Below are 17,000 nucleotides of genomic sequence, written 5' to 3'. Positions count from 1 at the left end.
AGAGAAGATAATAGCTTAGAAATTCTACTGGATTTAGTAATAAACAGATCATTGATGACAAACACATCTCAGGGAAACAGAGGGAAGGGGATGTGAGCCAGTAAAAATGGATGGGGATGCTGTAAAAGTCAAGAACATAGGCAACGCCTTGAAGATCAAGGAAAGAGATTTTAAAAAAAAAAAAGAAGTATGGAAGACAGATCAGGATCAAGAGAAGATTTCTTAGGAAGGATGTGGCCATGGAAACCTTGAGTCTGTTTGCACACAGTAGGAACAATATCAGTGTCATTGAAAGAGCGGCTGAAAGAGAAGAGACTGACCATGAAGGAGCCAAAGGCTTAAAGGATGGGGGAAGAAATGGAATCAAGAGCGCTGAAATCAGAGATGAGATCCTTGGAGGAGAGAGATGTGAACAGAGGTAAAGATGAAATTGGGGCGCAGGCGTAAGCTGATAGTGATTTTCTAGATTTCTTTAGCATTACTGTAGGTGTATAGGAGGACTAAGAGATGAAAAGATCCAGGGAACACAGCCAGTGTGCTACTGTCAGGATATGGAGTACAGAGAAGTACTTTTAGTTTGGACTGGCTATGTGGGAACAGAGAAGGAAAAGATAAGGGCATAGATATGAATACTTCTCCCAAGCAAAACCAGGAAGACATGGGACCTTTAGACACTACAGAAAAGGAAATACAAAAAGTAAATGAATACCCAAGTTAGGGTGTAAGGAGAATTTCAATATATTCCAAAGTAATAAGGGAAGTGAGATTATGTTTCCAGAAAAAGAGTATCAGTTCAATTTTGTTAGGTTGATTTTGAGGTAATAATAACATATCAGAAAATGAGGACAGTTCCCTGTTTAACCATTTACTTAAACCAGCCTGGGGACATGATCCCTACCCTCACAAAGCACTATACTTCAAAGCAAGGTAGTAACAAGGATCCAGGTTTAATAAGTGAGAATTCACAGACAGGGGAAAAGCCTACTTCTTAGGAAGTCTAGAAGAAAAAATTATATAATAAAAGTAAAATTCCCTCTTGAATAATAAAAAACTAGAATGCTAATTCTATACTAAACAAATAAAACATGAAAATGTTAGACAAATAAACAAATTATAATGCTGAAGAAGCAATCTTGAAACCCTTGACAAGCTGAGAGAATAGGAGGACAAAGAGGCAATCATGTTAAATCAAATTTTGGCTAAAAAAAAAAAAAAAAATCATGTCCTTCCTCTATGCTTGGAAAGTCCTCTTTTGGTCTTAGACTGACAACAAATGTTCCCTTCTTCCTTTCAAAGAACATTGTGCATACAACCATAAACAAAACACATCTATTTTCCAACTGGGGAAGACCCGAAATCTTGGAGGACCTAGACAAACTGCGTGAAAGCAGGGCTAGAAATGGGCCACAAAGCCAGAGCAGCAGCCCATGAAAACACCCAAGCACACAGCAGAACATGAGCTGTCCTCACTGGAAACTTACTAAGTCAGAGCTTTGGTATGGAAAGCCCAAAGTCAAGGCATAAAGGAAGAACTTGTCCAGTAGGTTCTCTGCATGGGATAATGGAGGTTTCTCGAAAACAATGTGAAATGGTTTTTTATAAATCAGTCTTTACAGAAGGTTCATTGGTTTAAAACAACCCCACTTGTGTTTCTGTGGCAATCCAAGGGCAGCCAGTGGTTTTTAAAGTGGTTTCCAGGGGCTTTTAGAGAAGGTAAGGCTGAAAAGGAATCTCTGCTATGTTGGTCTTTAAATTTCAAGACCTCATCGTTCCCTTTAGCTGCTGTTGCTTATTCTAACCCATTGGATTGGTCTAACCTCATAAAAAAGCAGCAAGACTCTATGAGGGTAGATTTCTCCAGGTCTGTTCCTAATTCTGTGCAGTTCTGGAAGAGGCATTTGGGTGTTTAGAATGTGTACAGTATTTTTGGTGCTTTTACATCAGCACTGCTCATTTTTCTCAAACACGACAAAAGCTTTAGAATGTCAGCTCATTACTAACTGTGCCGACTTGGGAGCAAAGCTGCCTAGAAAAGCAGAATCTACAAGCACTTAAAATGTTTCTTTTCAGCCTCGACTCCCTAATTCTTCTCCAAGTCCTATCTTAACAGGTCCCTTTTTTTCCAAATCAGATTTGAAAAGACACAATCATTTTGAGATGATACTGATTTTTCTGAACACTTTACTCAAAGCAGGATTTTAATACTGTTATTTGATACACATAACTCCATTTATTTAAGGAAATGGGCAGGGCCAGAATTGGTGAGCCAGGGGTAAGGCTGAGATGTATTTATGATCTGAGTCAGAAAGTCTCAGACTCTATGACCTAGCTCTTAGCCATCTGCTCTGACATCCTCTAAATGCTCTGTCCATCTGTGCTGCCAACTATGGCAACCCGTGTCCATCAGAACCAAGAGTAGATAAATTCATCGTGAAAAGGTCAGCGTTACTCAAGTATAAATAAAGGAAAGTCACAAGGCACTGGAAGGCACTTACTGCACATGCTCCAAGAATTCCCCTGGCTGCTATTGACCTTGGTGGAACATATCCCCTCAAGGATTCATCAAGCCAGCTGAGCAACCCTTAAAATCAAACTGCATTTTGCTGTAAGACTATCACATTCCCTTCCTCTTTTTCTGCTTCACCCCGCATTCCTCTCTATTCTTCTTTCTTTCTTTGTTGTTTTTGTTTGGGGTTTTTTTTTTGGGGGGGGTACAAATCAACCAGCGCATTATTTTCCCAGTGTTGGCATGCTGAACTACTCCACTAAAACCTGGAATTATCATAAAACAAATATGCACTTTCAAGAGTATTTTCCAAGTAAAATAAGTCATGGACTTAGTGGTGGGTGAAATAAGAAATATTTCAGATTTTTTGAAACATTTAAAAATTATTTTTTTAAAAAAAGAGTTTTGGAAATAATCATCCACATGCTTTCTTCCAAGTATTTTATTCCTTGAGGACCATGGACACAGGAAGGAAAATTTGATTTCATTCCTTTTCAGCTTAGATTTCCCAATCAAAGTAATTTAAACAGTACTTTTGAGAACTTGCAAAGACTTTAAAAGGCTTTTCATTCCAGCTCAGTTTAAACAAGACTAAAACCCTACAAAAATAATCTCACAGCCCCAAAACTCAGCTATCCTCAGAGCAAGGGAAGTGTGTGTTAAGTGGAATGGTTCAACACTACTCTAGGAGAGCTACAGCTAAAACATGTCACAACACAAAACACTGAAAGGGATTTACAGCAAGCAGAGCTCTCACAGCCTGCTTAAGGGAATGTAGATGAAGCCAGAGAGACAGTTAAATATACATTTAGCACGCACTCCTGCAACACCGCAACTCCAATTGGAGGTACTTTCCTCCCAAGAGATTAGATAATATACTCAAAGTCTTGTGTGAAAATGTTTATAGAAGCTATAGACATAAAAACAATCACAACACAGTTTTATTTTATTATTTTTGATCTGCATTGGTATTTTTGCCTGTATGTACATATATGGGTCTATGTGTGCAGTGCCCTCAGAGGACAAAAGAAGTTACCGTATCCTCTAGAACTGGAGGTAAGATGGTTGTGAACTGCCATTTGGGTACTGGGAGTTGAAAGCTGGTCCTCTGGAAGAGCGGCCAGTGAGCTCTTAACCACTAAGCCATCTCTACAGACTCATCAATACAATTCTTGTACCCACCAGCAAAATATATAATAAACTTTGTGGATTTCTGGGGACCTCTATAGCACTTTGCTTTTTCCTATTCTCATGTGGTCTTCATTTCTCTTGGTCTCTTTTTCCTTGTTCTCCCTCTCTGTTCTTGATCCAGCTGGGATCTCCCACTCCCCTAAGCTCTTTCCCTTGAACCTTGCCCTTCATTACCCCCTGGCCCCACGTCCAGTTTGCTCATGTAGATCTCATCCATTTCTCTGTCATTGGGTGATCCCTGTGCCTTTCTTAGGGTCCTGTTTTCTAGGTAGCCTCCCTGGAGTTGTGTAGCAGTCTAGTCATCCTTTGTTTTACATCAAGTATCCACCTATGAGTGAGTACATACCATGTTTATCTTTCTGAGTTGGATTACCTCAATCAGGATTTTTTCTAGATCCATCCATTTGCCTGCAAACCTCATGATGTCATTGTTTTTCTCTTCTGAGTAGTACTCCATTGTGTATATGTACCACATTTTCTTTATCCATTCTTCAGTTGAAGGGCATCTAGGTTGTTTCCAGGTTCTGGCTATTACAAATAATGCTGCTATGAACATAGCTGAGCATGTGCCCTTGTGGTATGATTAAGCATTCATAGCTGGGTCTTCTGGCAATGGTCGAGAGAAAGCCTGAACTGACCTACTCTAGTTATTGGATGGCCAAACACCCTAACTGTTATGGTAGAACTCTCATCCAATGACTGATGGAAGTGGATTCAGAGATCCTCGGCCAGGCCCTAGGTGGAGCTCTGGGAGTCCAATCGGCGAGAAAGAGGAGGGATTATATGAGCGAGAATTGCTGAGACCATGATTGGAAAAAGCACAGGGACAAATAGCCAAACTAGTGGAAACACATGAACTATGAACCAACTAGATCAGGTCCTCTGGATAAATGAGACAGTTGATTTGCTTGAACTGTTTGAGAGGCACCCAGGCAGTGGGACCCAGACCTGTCCTTAGTACATGAGCTGGCTGTTTGGAACCTGGGGCCTATGCAGGGACACTTTGCTCAGCCTGGGTGAAGGGAGGAGGGGACTGGACCTGCCTGGACTAAACCTACCAGGCTGAGCTGAATTCCCAGGGGAGTCCTTGCCCTGAAGGAGATGGGAAAGGGGGGTGGGCTGGGGGGAGGGCCGGGGGGGGCGCAGGAGGAGGGAAGACAGGGGAATCTGTGGCTGATATGTAAAATTAAATTAAATTATAAAATAAAATAAAAAAGAATGTATAATAAACTAGAATATTCACATACTGGAATGTTACTCAGTAATAATAAAAATAGTAGACTTTTGACACCTGAAATGTTAGAAATGAAATTTAAAAGCATGATGAGGGAATGAAGACAGACCAACCCTCCCACGCAATGTGACTTCATTTATACAGATTTTATAGGAGGCAAAACTAATCTATTCTAATAAAAATCCAATCAAGGGATGTTTCTAGGAGAGGGTACTTTCTGGAATTCTATTTGTTTTTGTTTCTGTTTTTTTGTTTGTTTTTTTTTGTTTTTTTGAGAATTTCATATAATATGTTTTGATCATACTCACCTCCCTCCTCCAATAGGACCTCACTTCCTACTCACAGGCCAACAGTGTTACTAGACATCACAAGCTAATAGATTAAAAAAAAAAAAAAAACCCAGTGCAAGGAAAGAATTTCTTCTTTTGGATGTTGGTCAATGAACTCCCATAGACACCCAAACATTCTAGGCTATTGCCATTGGCCTTTGTTACCTTTCAGAACTTGACAATAAGACCCTATTGCTAGAGTCATAGAACATGGAGAAATCAAGCTGCTCCTGATCTGGAAGTTTCATCCCTACTGGCTAGCTTCCATAGTGCTTGAAGGTGCTGTGCATTCTACCAGAGGAAAAAAGTCATCATCTTACCCAGCTGTGCCTTGAGAGCTACAACAATGACTGGCCTTGCAAGATATGCTCACCAGTGATATTGTGGAAGGAACATCATGGAGTAACCAGCCACTTTCTGGTGGACTTAAGTGTCATACCACAGAATGAAACCCATACCTGGCACCATTTGCTAGGCCAAGAACTTTGGGCTAAATAGGTCATAGGCCCTCAGCAAGAGCCTATTACTAGAATGTTGCTAAAGGGACATAGTATTAACAGACTCCTAATGATGTATCCTTATACACATAGATGAGTGCATCTCTCAACCCTCATCAAAGAAACATCTATTTGCAGTAGGTGATTAACACAGATGCCAACAACTGCCCAAGGTGCAAAGAATAAGATACTCTCTTCTATTTCTTAATGTTATAAAATATATCAAAATTTATACCTTAAACTGTACAAGCTTTATAGATTTTACTATATTTAAATTACACCTCACATTTTTATTTTAAAGCAGAAATGCAACTTTTCTCAAATTTGAAATAATTTCTAGTGTATTTGAAACAAGAACTACCAAACCCCCTTTTCAAATGTCTCAAAGTTTGAGATTTTTGCAAATGTATGCAGTTATAACTTTTGAATCCTGATACTTATGTAGTAAATACTTATGAGAAGCAAATACCCTGCATAAGCCATTTAGGATCAAGGTTCAGTATTTAACTCACTGCTCATTTCAGACAGAGCCAAAGACTGTGTTGGGTTGAAGGAAAAATGAGTTGCAGTTATCTGAAAACATAACCGTTAATTGTTCTGCCAAACACCACCTCTCTGCTCCACCTCTGCTTAACTCTCCCATGTGTGCACATCTAGTTTCCTAAGCCAGTTTTCCTCGACATCAGTGGACAACAGCATCATCTAGAATTCTTGTTGAAACACAAATAGTTGAGACCCACATTTAGTTTCTGACCCAATGAAGTCTAGGGATGGGCGAACCTTCAGTTTGCATGTTACATGTTCCCCAAAGATGGCAATAGTGATGGAGCTTGATTTGAGACCACACTTCAAGGACTTCTGCTTCAAACACTCTTGAATTTTCAGATCAAAGATCAATACTTGGGAGGTGGAGGCAGGAAGATCAGTGAGCTCAAGGTCACCTGAGTCTCAGAATAGGAGCCTATCTCAATGTGTTTAGATTTTTAGAAATGGCATCCACTAACAACTGCAATTATTATTAAAAATAAGTACTTTCAAGAATCAATCAACTGAGTAAAATAAGACATGGGCCTAGTAGTGAGTAAAATAAGGAGTATTTCTGATTATTTGAAAGGATACATACACATGCGTGTGCACACACACAAACACAAACACACGATATCTTTATAATAGATAGACAGACAGATATAGTCTTTAGTTCATGTCTCTGTGCCCTCTGCATAATCGATAACGCCCATGCTGCACGACACTGCCCATTTGGTATTTGATCCTTCCCTTTGTGTTTGCTCATACATCCATTTGTTTTCTACTCAGATAGATCCCAGCTCTGTCAATGGCAGGGTCCCTGTACTAGATATCTAGGTACCTCAAATACCTAGAACAATTATATGGCCAATAGGTGTTAAGTAAATGCTAAAGGCCCAAAAATTTGCACATTTTTCTAAGCATGCGTCAATGCTATCAAAAGTAGTGAAAAGTAACTTCCAGTATGGGGAATTACCTGTCATTGGGACAGTGACTTGGCAACGTCCAGTCGTGGTGCGGATTGATGAGGAAACCCCAGGACAGGAAGACTGAGCTTGGCGACAACGTACCAACCACCAGCTGCAGAGGTTTTCGAGACCGAGATTTGCCTGGGGAGGCAGCACACAGTTAGCTCCAGACGCAGGATCTTTATGGCAGCAGAATTTTTTATTGATTCATTGGCAATTTCACATCATGCAACCTGATCCCAGTGCCTCCACAGCATCTCCCCCAAAAAAGAAAATTTAAAAATATTGATTAGAAACAAATAAAACAGCCCACTCCACTCCTCCTTCTTTCCTGCCTCTCCAACACATTTTCCATCATCTCAGTGTCGTCGGGAGCTGCGGTGAGGACGCAGAACCTTTTAATTGACGTTCTGAGTCAAATGCACACACAAAGACGACTTGGTAGAATGATATTCCTTTCTTTTTGTTGTAGCTTTTATCATGTCAGATATTTTTCTGAGTCATTTCTGGGCTTCATGAGGATGCTTTTTAAAATCATATAATTTTTATAAATTCTTTGAGAATTTCACGCCTTTTCATATAGCCTACAAGATTGATTTTCTGTCCATGAATTTAAACATCAAAGGAAATACTTTATTGATCTTGGGTGTGCATGTTTATATATGTACATGGACATATACACACATATAAACCATATGTGATGATACCTAGCTTTAGTTGTCCCGTGAGTCACATAGTTACGCAGGTGTTGGCTATGATTAGTGAAGTAAGCACCCAGACACATACTTACACCTCTGTGTATACACATTCCATTTGCTTTATTTCTTTCACAGATAAAATTTAAAATGTGCCTTATAGACCAATGGTTCTCAACCTGTGGGTCATGAGCCCTTTGGGGGTCACAAATCAGATATCCTGCATATCAGATATTTACATTACAATTTATAACAGTAGCAAAATTACAGTTATGACACAACAACTAAAATTGTATGATTGGGGGTCATTACATCATGTGGTACTGTATTAAAAGGTTGCAACATTAGGAAGGTCGAGAACCACTGTTCTAGACTGAATTATTACCCTCCAAAGAGGATATAACATTATGGAAGCTGTATGTCATATTTTAAAAAAAAATCTTACCTTACAGTGTCAGCTCCCTTGATATGATATTGTAACAGGCCTATGCTTACAGTAAGCACACAATTGGAAAGGTACACACATTTGAAATAATGCTGGTAAGGTGGGAATAATACAAGAAGCACAGTTGTTATTGCAGGGACTAATAGAATTGGGGAAATATCACAAGTTATGCTAGTGAATGAGTATAGAGTCTTTTCAAGCACAAGGGGGTAAGGGTATGGGGTAGGCATTTCAATTTTAAAAATTATTTGAAACTATATAAATGAGAAGACAGGAAAAGGAAGAACCTTAGACACAGGTTCAACCAGGGAAATAAATTCAAAAACTAAGTCTCATAAAACTGCATCCCTACTGAATTTCCTCTTTGCTTTATGAGACTGGGCATATTGTGTCAACTATAGGAAGGACTTTGGTTCTCTCAGTCTGGTGGGCTTGGAACAATACAGCACAGTGCCTGGGACCTTTAGTAAAGTGTGTAAGACCCATAGGTGAGTGTAATGTGACTATTTGAATCAAATGCTCTTAGAAACTGTCATATCTGTTTCTCTAAGGTCTGTCAATTATAACTCCAGGAAGAAAGCCTCTGAACCCAGGATTTATACAACCCAGTGGTATAAAAATGCCTCATTCTAATGCAGCTGGCTTATTTATGGGGTGCCATATCTTTCAATATCTGCATACATTGTGTAATATTCAAAGCAGAGTAAATCTATATCTTTAAACATCTGGCATTTCCTTATGATGTAACAAAAACCCTCTTCAACTTTTAGAAAATACATAGTAATTTTTTTTACTACATATGGTTCTATGATTTGAATGAATGTCACAATGTAAAGGCTTGGTTTTCATCCCATGCTGTTACTGGGAGTTACTACAAGAAGTAGGCCATAATGGGAAGGATTTAGATCTTTGGGATATACCCTAAAAGGGGATTATGGAATCCCAGTCTCTTCTGTCTCATTTTTTGAATTCTGATCATAAGATGAGTATTAATGCCTTCCTGCCATGATGTCTCACCATAACCCTGAAGAATGGGGTCTATTGATTATGGAATCAACCTTCTAAAACTAAGATTATCTTGGGTGTTTGGCATAGTAACATAACATTAGAAAGTTAACTAGGAAATTTGACCTCTTAATGATGTCTAAAGTAATTTATGAATATTATAATAGTTGTTGGCTGCAGACATGCATGTGCTACTCTCTATAAACCTTTTCAGATGTGCCTGTCATCATGCCTTGTAGATGGTGATTTGAATGGTCTACATTTGACCTCCAAGAAGATAGGAGACTCTTGATTGAAGGTAGGAGGCACACACAGCTTGGAAACAAACACTGAGGTGATTTATACTAATCTTCCTGTTTCTGAGATGATTGTCATGAATGTAATACAACAGCATTATTTTAGAGATGAATAATAAGGGCCAGAAAAGGGTGTCCAAAGTTACATAGAATGCAAGATAAAAACTCATATTTGGACTTCCTTGATTATTTTCTAGTTTCCTTTGTAGTGAATCCTTGGCTCAACTCACAGTGTATGAGGAGATGAAATGCAGCTTCAGAGATGAAAAATGTATACTTCATTCCCCAAGGGATCCTAAGTTTGCATAATCAAACAAGTATGTCACTAACTTGGAAATTTTAATACGAAAAAGATTAGCTAATTAGAACCTATGTGGCAGATGCAAATCTAAAACAAATGGAAGTGATTCCATTAGTCATTGCATCTCTCCCAGATGCAGAATACAAAACCAGAAACTACATCCACTGCCCAAGAGGAAAGGTGGACTCTCTCCTGCTGAGCAGGATGACACAGCTTCCTGAGCTGGGAATGAGAAGTGAGAAATAATCTCCATGGCCAGCGTCAGCAACCTTGACATGAAACGAAGGTAGGAATTATTACTTGAGCCCCAAAAGCCTCAGTGGTCTCATTTTCCTTATAAACTTTTATTCATATGATCAGGGTCACATGAACAAACAGGTCAGTGACTAGCCAAATGAAATCACATTCTAGGACACCACAGACATTTGACCTTATTGTTCAAAATTTTGAGGCACTCTCTTGATACCGAGTTTTCCCCTTTGCTTTGAGATAAGAGGTGGGAGAGGGATATAGATATTTCTCAGAATGCTTGATCATTTAATGCTACTTGTAAAAGAAATAATGAAAGTCAAAGAAAAGGAGAGAAGGGTACTGGAACCTGAGTTCTGGTGACCAGCCCTGTGGTAATTCACTGAGTACAAATTCAGAGTAGCCAAGGCACCTATGCTCAGTGTGGTAGAAGTATCAAATGCTATTCCTCCCATCTTATCCCCCCAGATAAGCAAAACAAACACAAAGATGCTTTTCTGTGTGGCATCCAGCGTTACTCAAAGATGAAAGTGGTTAGGAAATTATTGAGTGGAGAAGAGTTCACACTAGAAAAAGCAAAGTAAAACTCTGTAGTCAATACTGCGCACAAGAAGGAAGGTGAACGCTCTGTTAGAGGACGCAACATTTTCTTTCAGAGCAATGCTCGGATGAAGTCTTACTAATTAGACATGGCAAGCTTTTCATCTTTTGTCTTTAGTGTTTTTCTCCTGCTGCTGTGGTTAAATACCCCACCAGCAAGAGCAACTTCAAGGAGAAAGGGTTTATTTTGGCTCATGATTCAAGGGTAACTCATTCAGCAGAGAAGTAGAGGCAGCAGGAGCTTAGATTGCTGGTCTGGTTGGAGGCACATCCACAACCAAGAGGCAGAGGGATGGATTCATGCATTCTCTTCCTTTTATGTGGTCCAGGATGGAAACTCAGGGGACCCTACTGCCCACTGTTAGGTTAATTGAGAAGGAAAGACCTAATTCACATAAGCCCTCATAGGCATACCCAGAGGCTAAGTAATCTCTAACAGGTGTGCCAAGAGGTGTGTTTCCAAGGTGATTTAGGCTCCTGGCAACAAGTATCACAGTCATGTTGAAGTTTTACTCTTATGGATATGTATGTTATCCATTTTCTGTCTCCAGCCTTCCTGGTTGGAGCGAAGTCCAGAAAGGAGAGACACAGAGTAAATAAAACCAAAGTGCCAATCCCTTCAGTATATACACAAATGAGTTATCCTTTTCAAACATAAATGGCTTCCTAAAGCCAAGGTTAGTTATAAATCTCTGTCTTTAAAATCTGAAAGGCCAAGAGTGGGCAAGAGGCCACCCTTACACAATAGAAACAGGCCAGCAGGAATTGGCCAACATGACACTTATCACAGGGCAGGAGCTGTGTTAACTCACTTATCCCTTCCATTAACCAAGGCAAAGAGAGTGTGTTAACTGTCTAAACCTCAGCTTAGACAGTCACAAGAAGTAGCAGTGCCACCTTATGCCGAGAGTAGTGTCTAAGACCAGGCTATGCTGCTTGGCCAGCAGGGTAAGCTGCAGATTCAGGACTGACACCATACCTACATTGCTAAGATCTTCCCAAGGCATTTCATCTCTGGTATGTTACATGGGGCATAGTTAAATACAAGAAAATGCAGTGCAAAGACTGTACCTGAACATGACTTCTTCTGGCTGGGAGGAGGAGCGGGTCGCACGACTATGAGATACTTCGGCTCCGCATCTGAAAAAAAAAAACAAAAAACAAAAAAACACATTATCTTTCAGCAACATCCTTTTGGAACCAGGATGGGAGTTAATACACCCATGTCCTAAATGAACTTTTCCTGGTGTTAAACTCTCTCTGACCCTGGTATCAGTGAATAAGAAGACTCAAGAGCTGGAAAATTAATACTTTCTAAAAAGCCCATTAAGTTTTAGAAATGGAAATTAGATCCATATTTTCAAACCCAAATGGGCATGGGTGGGGAAGAGGTCTTTAAAAAGCACATGCTACACAGACCTTTCTTTTTAAGTAAAATCACTTTATTCTTATTAACTCACAAATGAAAACATCACACAGCTAATTTAAGGAAACCACTCAAAATCCCTGCCCAGTCCCAAACCCTATGCATCTCAATGAATGTCTATAACATCAGAATGTCTATTCTGAAGCTATGTGGCTTTGCTTAGGGTTTTACACTTTCACTAGCCAGTACATTCTTACACAGCACTAAAGATGAGGAAAAAAAAAAAACCTGCAAGTTGAAACCAGGGGAAAAAATAGCTTTCTATCATCTTCCATGACTCATGTGTCCTGCATCCCTTCTTCCCACATCATCTACTGTTACCCTTTTGAAAGCCTTTCTAAATTTTATACTATACCCACACACTCATTTACACACACACCTGCATGTAAGAATATGCACTACATGCTTTCCTAGGGTCCTCAGAGGTCAAAAGAAGGCATCTCATCTCCTAGAACTGGAGTTACAGGTGGTTGTGAGCTACCATGTGGGTGCTGGGAACCAAACCCCGGTCCTTGTAAGAGCAGCAAGTGCTCTTAACCTCTGAGTCATCACACCAGATATGATTAATATATTTATTAATTCTTTGAAAATTTCAAACGTGTATACAATTTATTTTAATACTATTTTAGCCCCTACTTCTTCCACCAATGACTCATGGATTCAGCCTATGCCCATCCCCAATTTCACATCTTTCCTTAGACTCCACTGAGTCCTATTTTGCTGCCCTATATGCACAAGTATGGGGCCATGCACTGCAGTGTATCAGTGAAACAGAAGAAACAGGCCTTAAAAATATTTAGGTCTTATATTATGTAAGTAAAATTATGTTAAACCATATTAGATACAATACTTAGTCTTAGATAAAAGGCTGAGAAGCAATATTAAAGCTAAGGGATGTGAGCTTATTTGGTAAAGATTGAGTAATTAATGAAATAGCCTTTTTAAAAACTAGTATATCCAAGATGACTGGTTGGTAAAACATATATAAATAGACAAAAAACACTTGAAAAGTAGTATTCTACCTAGCGATTGTATTGAACTGGTTGATGAGTTACTACCCCAATATTTCTTCAGGAACTTTGGGACCTGAGACTTCTTATTCATCAAATTTTACTTAGCTGTGACAGTCAACCAGAGCTCAGCACTACTTGCTCAGGAAGACCTTTTTATTTTTATTCTGTATTTACATTTCCCCTTTGTGGCTATAGAAGAGGCCTTCTTACCCAAGACTTTAAGGAGGCAACTTTGTTTACATGGCCGATATCTCCCAGTTTGCTATAATCTGCTTAGTTACTGAGGTAAGGAACCCTGGCAATCTTTGGAACTCACCTCAGGGCTGTGTCTGTTGCATAGTTACCTCATGACCAGATGAATACATGACCATATGACCTCATGAACACAGGTAAGGTATGTTCAAACTTCCCAAAGCCCCATGGGTTGGAAAGTGTATCTTATTTAAAACTCCCATAAGAAATGCTCAACCCAAATGGGCTTTGGGCAGTTTATTAGGGTAGAAGGACAATATAGGTGTCAACAAACTATATGATACATGCTTTCTGTGTGCAAAATAACTGTTAATAAATTTATACACTAATGACATGTCATGCTGACCCTGCATATTCCGTGCAATTATCTTGTGAGATCACTGACACATGGTCAGCTTCACGGGCATGCAATATACATAGTTGCACCCTTCACAGGGACCCCATGTTTGGTTCCTATCACCATCTGGAAATTCTTTTTTACTTCTTTTGTGTATGTGTATGTGGGTGGGTGCATACACATGTGTGTGGAAGACAAAGGAAAACTTGTGGAAGTCAGTTCTCTCCACCATGTGGGTTCCAGGGATCAAACTCAGGTCATAGGGCTTAAGGAAAATCACATTAACCTCCTGAGTCATCTCACCAACCCACTGAAAGTTTTATCACTTTGATCTTTGAACTTCATTTTGTAAAATTAAGTCTCATGGGATAATGGGGCATATTGAGAACAAATGGAGCCAGAAATAATACTACGTGTCCATGGGTTTCTGCCTCCCTCTTTACATAAAGCATTCCAAGTGCAGCAAGCTACAGGTTTCATGAGACCCTGTCTCAAAATCTAAGGGGTAAAATAGTAGAAGATACCAGAAATAGAGTTCTGGCTACCACATGAACATGCACAGGCCAGCATGCCTGCACACACATGTGAACACACACCACGCACACAATAGAAGAGGACAAGCAAATCTTACCACTCAGAAAGAAGATGTGGAGGGAGTCACTGACAGCCCCAACATGACACATTGGCTACTCAAGCCAGAGCCTGCTTCCTTGAGAAATAGGTGGGGGTTTAAAGAAACACAAACCAGCAAGGAACATTTCTGCCCATTTTTGCTGTGCTAGCTAACACAGAAGAAAAGGGAAAGATAGGACAATTCAATTCTCTTTAAGTTCCCCTTCATTTGTAAGTTAAAAGAGCATCCACAGAATATGCAATCCTATGTCAAAGATGAATAAAAATGGAGACATTTTGTGCAGCTTTTCCTCAGTTTTGCTTAGAAATCCCCATGCATGCAGGAACTACAAAATGCTTACTGCACACTTCCAGCCCTGCTGTTGAGATGTAAAGGTTCTGGAATTCACACTGAAAATGGGCATCATGCGCTGTCATTGAGGTCAAAGGCCCACATACTATAATTTATAGTTTTCGTTATTTAGAATTACATTAATTAGCAAATAACACATGACAAAATCGTGTGGGAGACTGTGAGAGGAATAGGTTTACTCACTAATGATAATCAATCCTGTTTTTTGAAACAAGGGCCTTCAATGTTAGTTTCACATGTGGCCCTACAATTATATAAATACCTTAATCTAGTCTTCGACTGTCTCTTTAATAAGTCTCAACAATGCCCTTCTAGAACACAGAGGTCATGTTTACTAAGCATGAGCTTTACTAAATTGCTCATCATGGTAGAGTTAGAGCTAACATTTAATTACTCCCTTAAGACAGACTAATTACAGGTTAGTAGCTTTTTGAAAAGGACTTGAAATGCTAGAGCAATATATAAACCAAAGACAGTGCCCGGGACCCAACATGGTCATGGGAACAATTTAAAAATCAGTTTGTTTTTGTTGTTGTTGTTGTTGTTGTTGCTATGTTCACAGTCATTGTGCACAGGCTGTGGTAGTGTGTCAACACCTGTAACAGAAGTGGAACACTGGATGTGTGTATTCACTCTTACTGCTCATTAAATTCTCCCAACTCGCAGTATTTCAGGATTGCTCATGCTCTGTTGGGGATACAGACATGGGAAGATGGAGTACTAAAGTCATGATTTCTATTCCAGTCTGTATTTGGGATTTGTAGCAGACTGAAAATATACACATTATGGTCTTCACAGATGTTCTACCAAAAATAATTATTTTGGGAACATATACAATTAAAATCTCAATGCAAGACAATTTATATAGGATGCAGTTACTTTAAATTTGTAATTCTGGTGGTTAATCCTACAATCTGGTACAGCCCAGTTTAACTTAATTGGCATAATACTGTAAATGCCCTAGGGTAAGGGATAAGAGAACTTACTGTTTAGAGAAGTCAAATATTGAAGACATATATGGACATATATTGTCTTATTTTTAGTCAAGGACATGATCCTCCTATAATTGCCCAATTTAAATCCTAACTTTCCAATTTTGGATCCTTCACTATTAGAGGACTCCAGCCTTGCAAGAGGCACTGCTCAGAATGTTGTCACCGTGGCAGTTATTCTTGTCCTGCAAAGCTTCTACCATGCATATGTCTACACAAACATGAGGTAAGCCAGGGTGATCTTTGAAAAATCACGTCAAGAGCTTAAACACATTCATTCATTCATACATTCATCTCTCATGTCTTCTTGCCCCTCTTCCTCCTCCTTCCTTTACCTCTCTCCTCCCTGTTATTCTAACAACTTGGTTTTATGTTGAATCAAAGTTCCCTGTCTAGGAGGCTGACATTCAGTCTTGCTTGGCTATTAGTAGGACAAAACAAACACTTCTCTAGGGACTTTTCACTTTTTTCCATTTACTAGGTGGAGGCAAAACACAGAGGCTATTTTCACGGAGCACTTCATGCTGGTTCAATGTATTTGTAATCGTACCGATTATATGCTAGTAACTAATTTGTATTGTACTAATCATATGTTAGCGATATTACCAATTTTCTTAAGTCCAAAAGTGGATGTGCTCTATAGGACTGGAGAACAGACTATAAGGGAGGAAATAATAAAACAAATAAATAAAAATAAACAAGCAGCATCACAGATTCCAAAATACAAATATTTCCCCAAGAAAATTATACACCACCTTCATTCATAAATACCACTGTAAAAAGTCTTCAAAATATATTGTCCAACAGACGCTAACACTACAGTCTAATTAGGTGTGGTTTATTCCTGTGAACAAACATAAGGTGGGTCTGGAAGACTGCATTGATAGGCCCTGAAAACACAATTGACAAGATGCAAAACCAATTTTAAGAAAGAATGGGGGTTCTCTTTTGGGGAAACACTAATGGGACATCTTTCTAGATATTTGAGGGCACTTGCTGCTCACTGGGGCCAACACTCAGTTATCCAGTGGCAAAGGTCCATGGTAGTCAGGAGTTCACGGGGAAGACTGAACAGATGTGTTAGTGATGTGCTAATTTCACAGTGGTTACTAAGTTATGGACACAGTTTAGTAATTTTAATAAGTCACTTATAT

The 17,000-nt window shown here is 39.3% G+C and overlaps 1 protein-coding gene across 1 annotated transcript in view; it reads right to left on the bottom strand.

Moving 5' to 3' along the window:
• Window positions 1–17,000, bottom strand: part of LOC118593909 (ABI family member 3 binding protein) — a 207,927-nt gene that overhangs the window by 119,512 nt on the left and 71,415 nt on the right. The window contains exons 3-4 of the mRNA XM_036203506.1: window positions 11,913–11,981; window positions 7,259–7,391 (exon numbers count right to left, since the gene is read on the bottom strand). Coding sequence (XP_036059399.1) covers window positions 7,259–7,391; window positions 11,913–11,981 — 202 coding nt within the window. The remainder of the gene's footprint in view (window positions 1–7,258; window positions 7,392–11,912; window positions 11,982–17,000) is intronic.

Source organism: Onychomys torridus, chromosome 12, assembly GCF_903995425.1.
Source record: "Onychomys torridus chromosome 12, mOncTor1.1, whole genome shotgun sequence".
In the NCBI taxonomy this organism is placed as follows: domain Eukaryota; kingdom Metazoa; phylum Chordata; class Mammalia; order Rodentia; family Cricetidae; genus Onychomys; species Onychomys torridus.
Note: the sequence above shows the minus strand (reverse complement) of the source record. Positions and strands in the feature narration are given on the sequence as shown.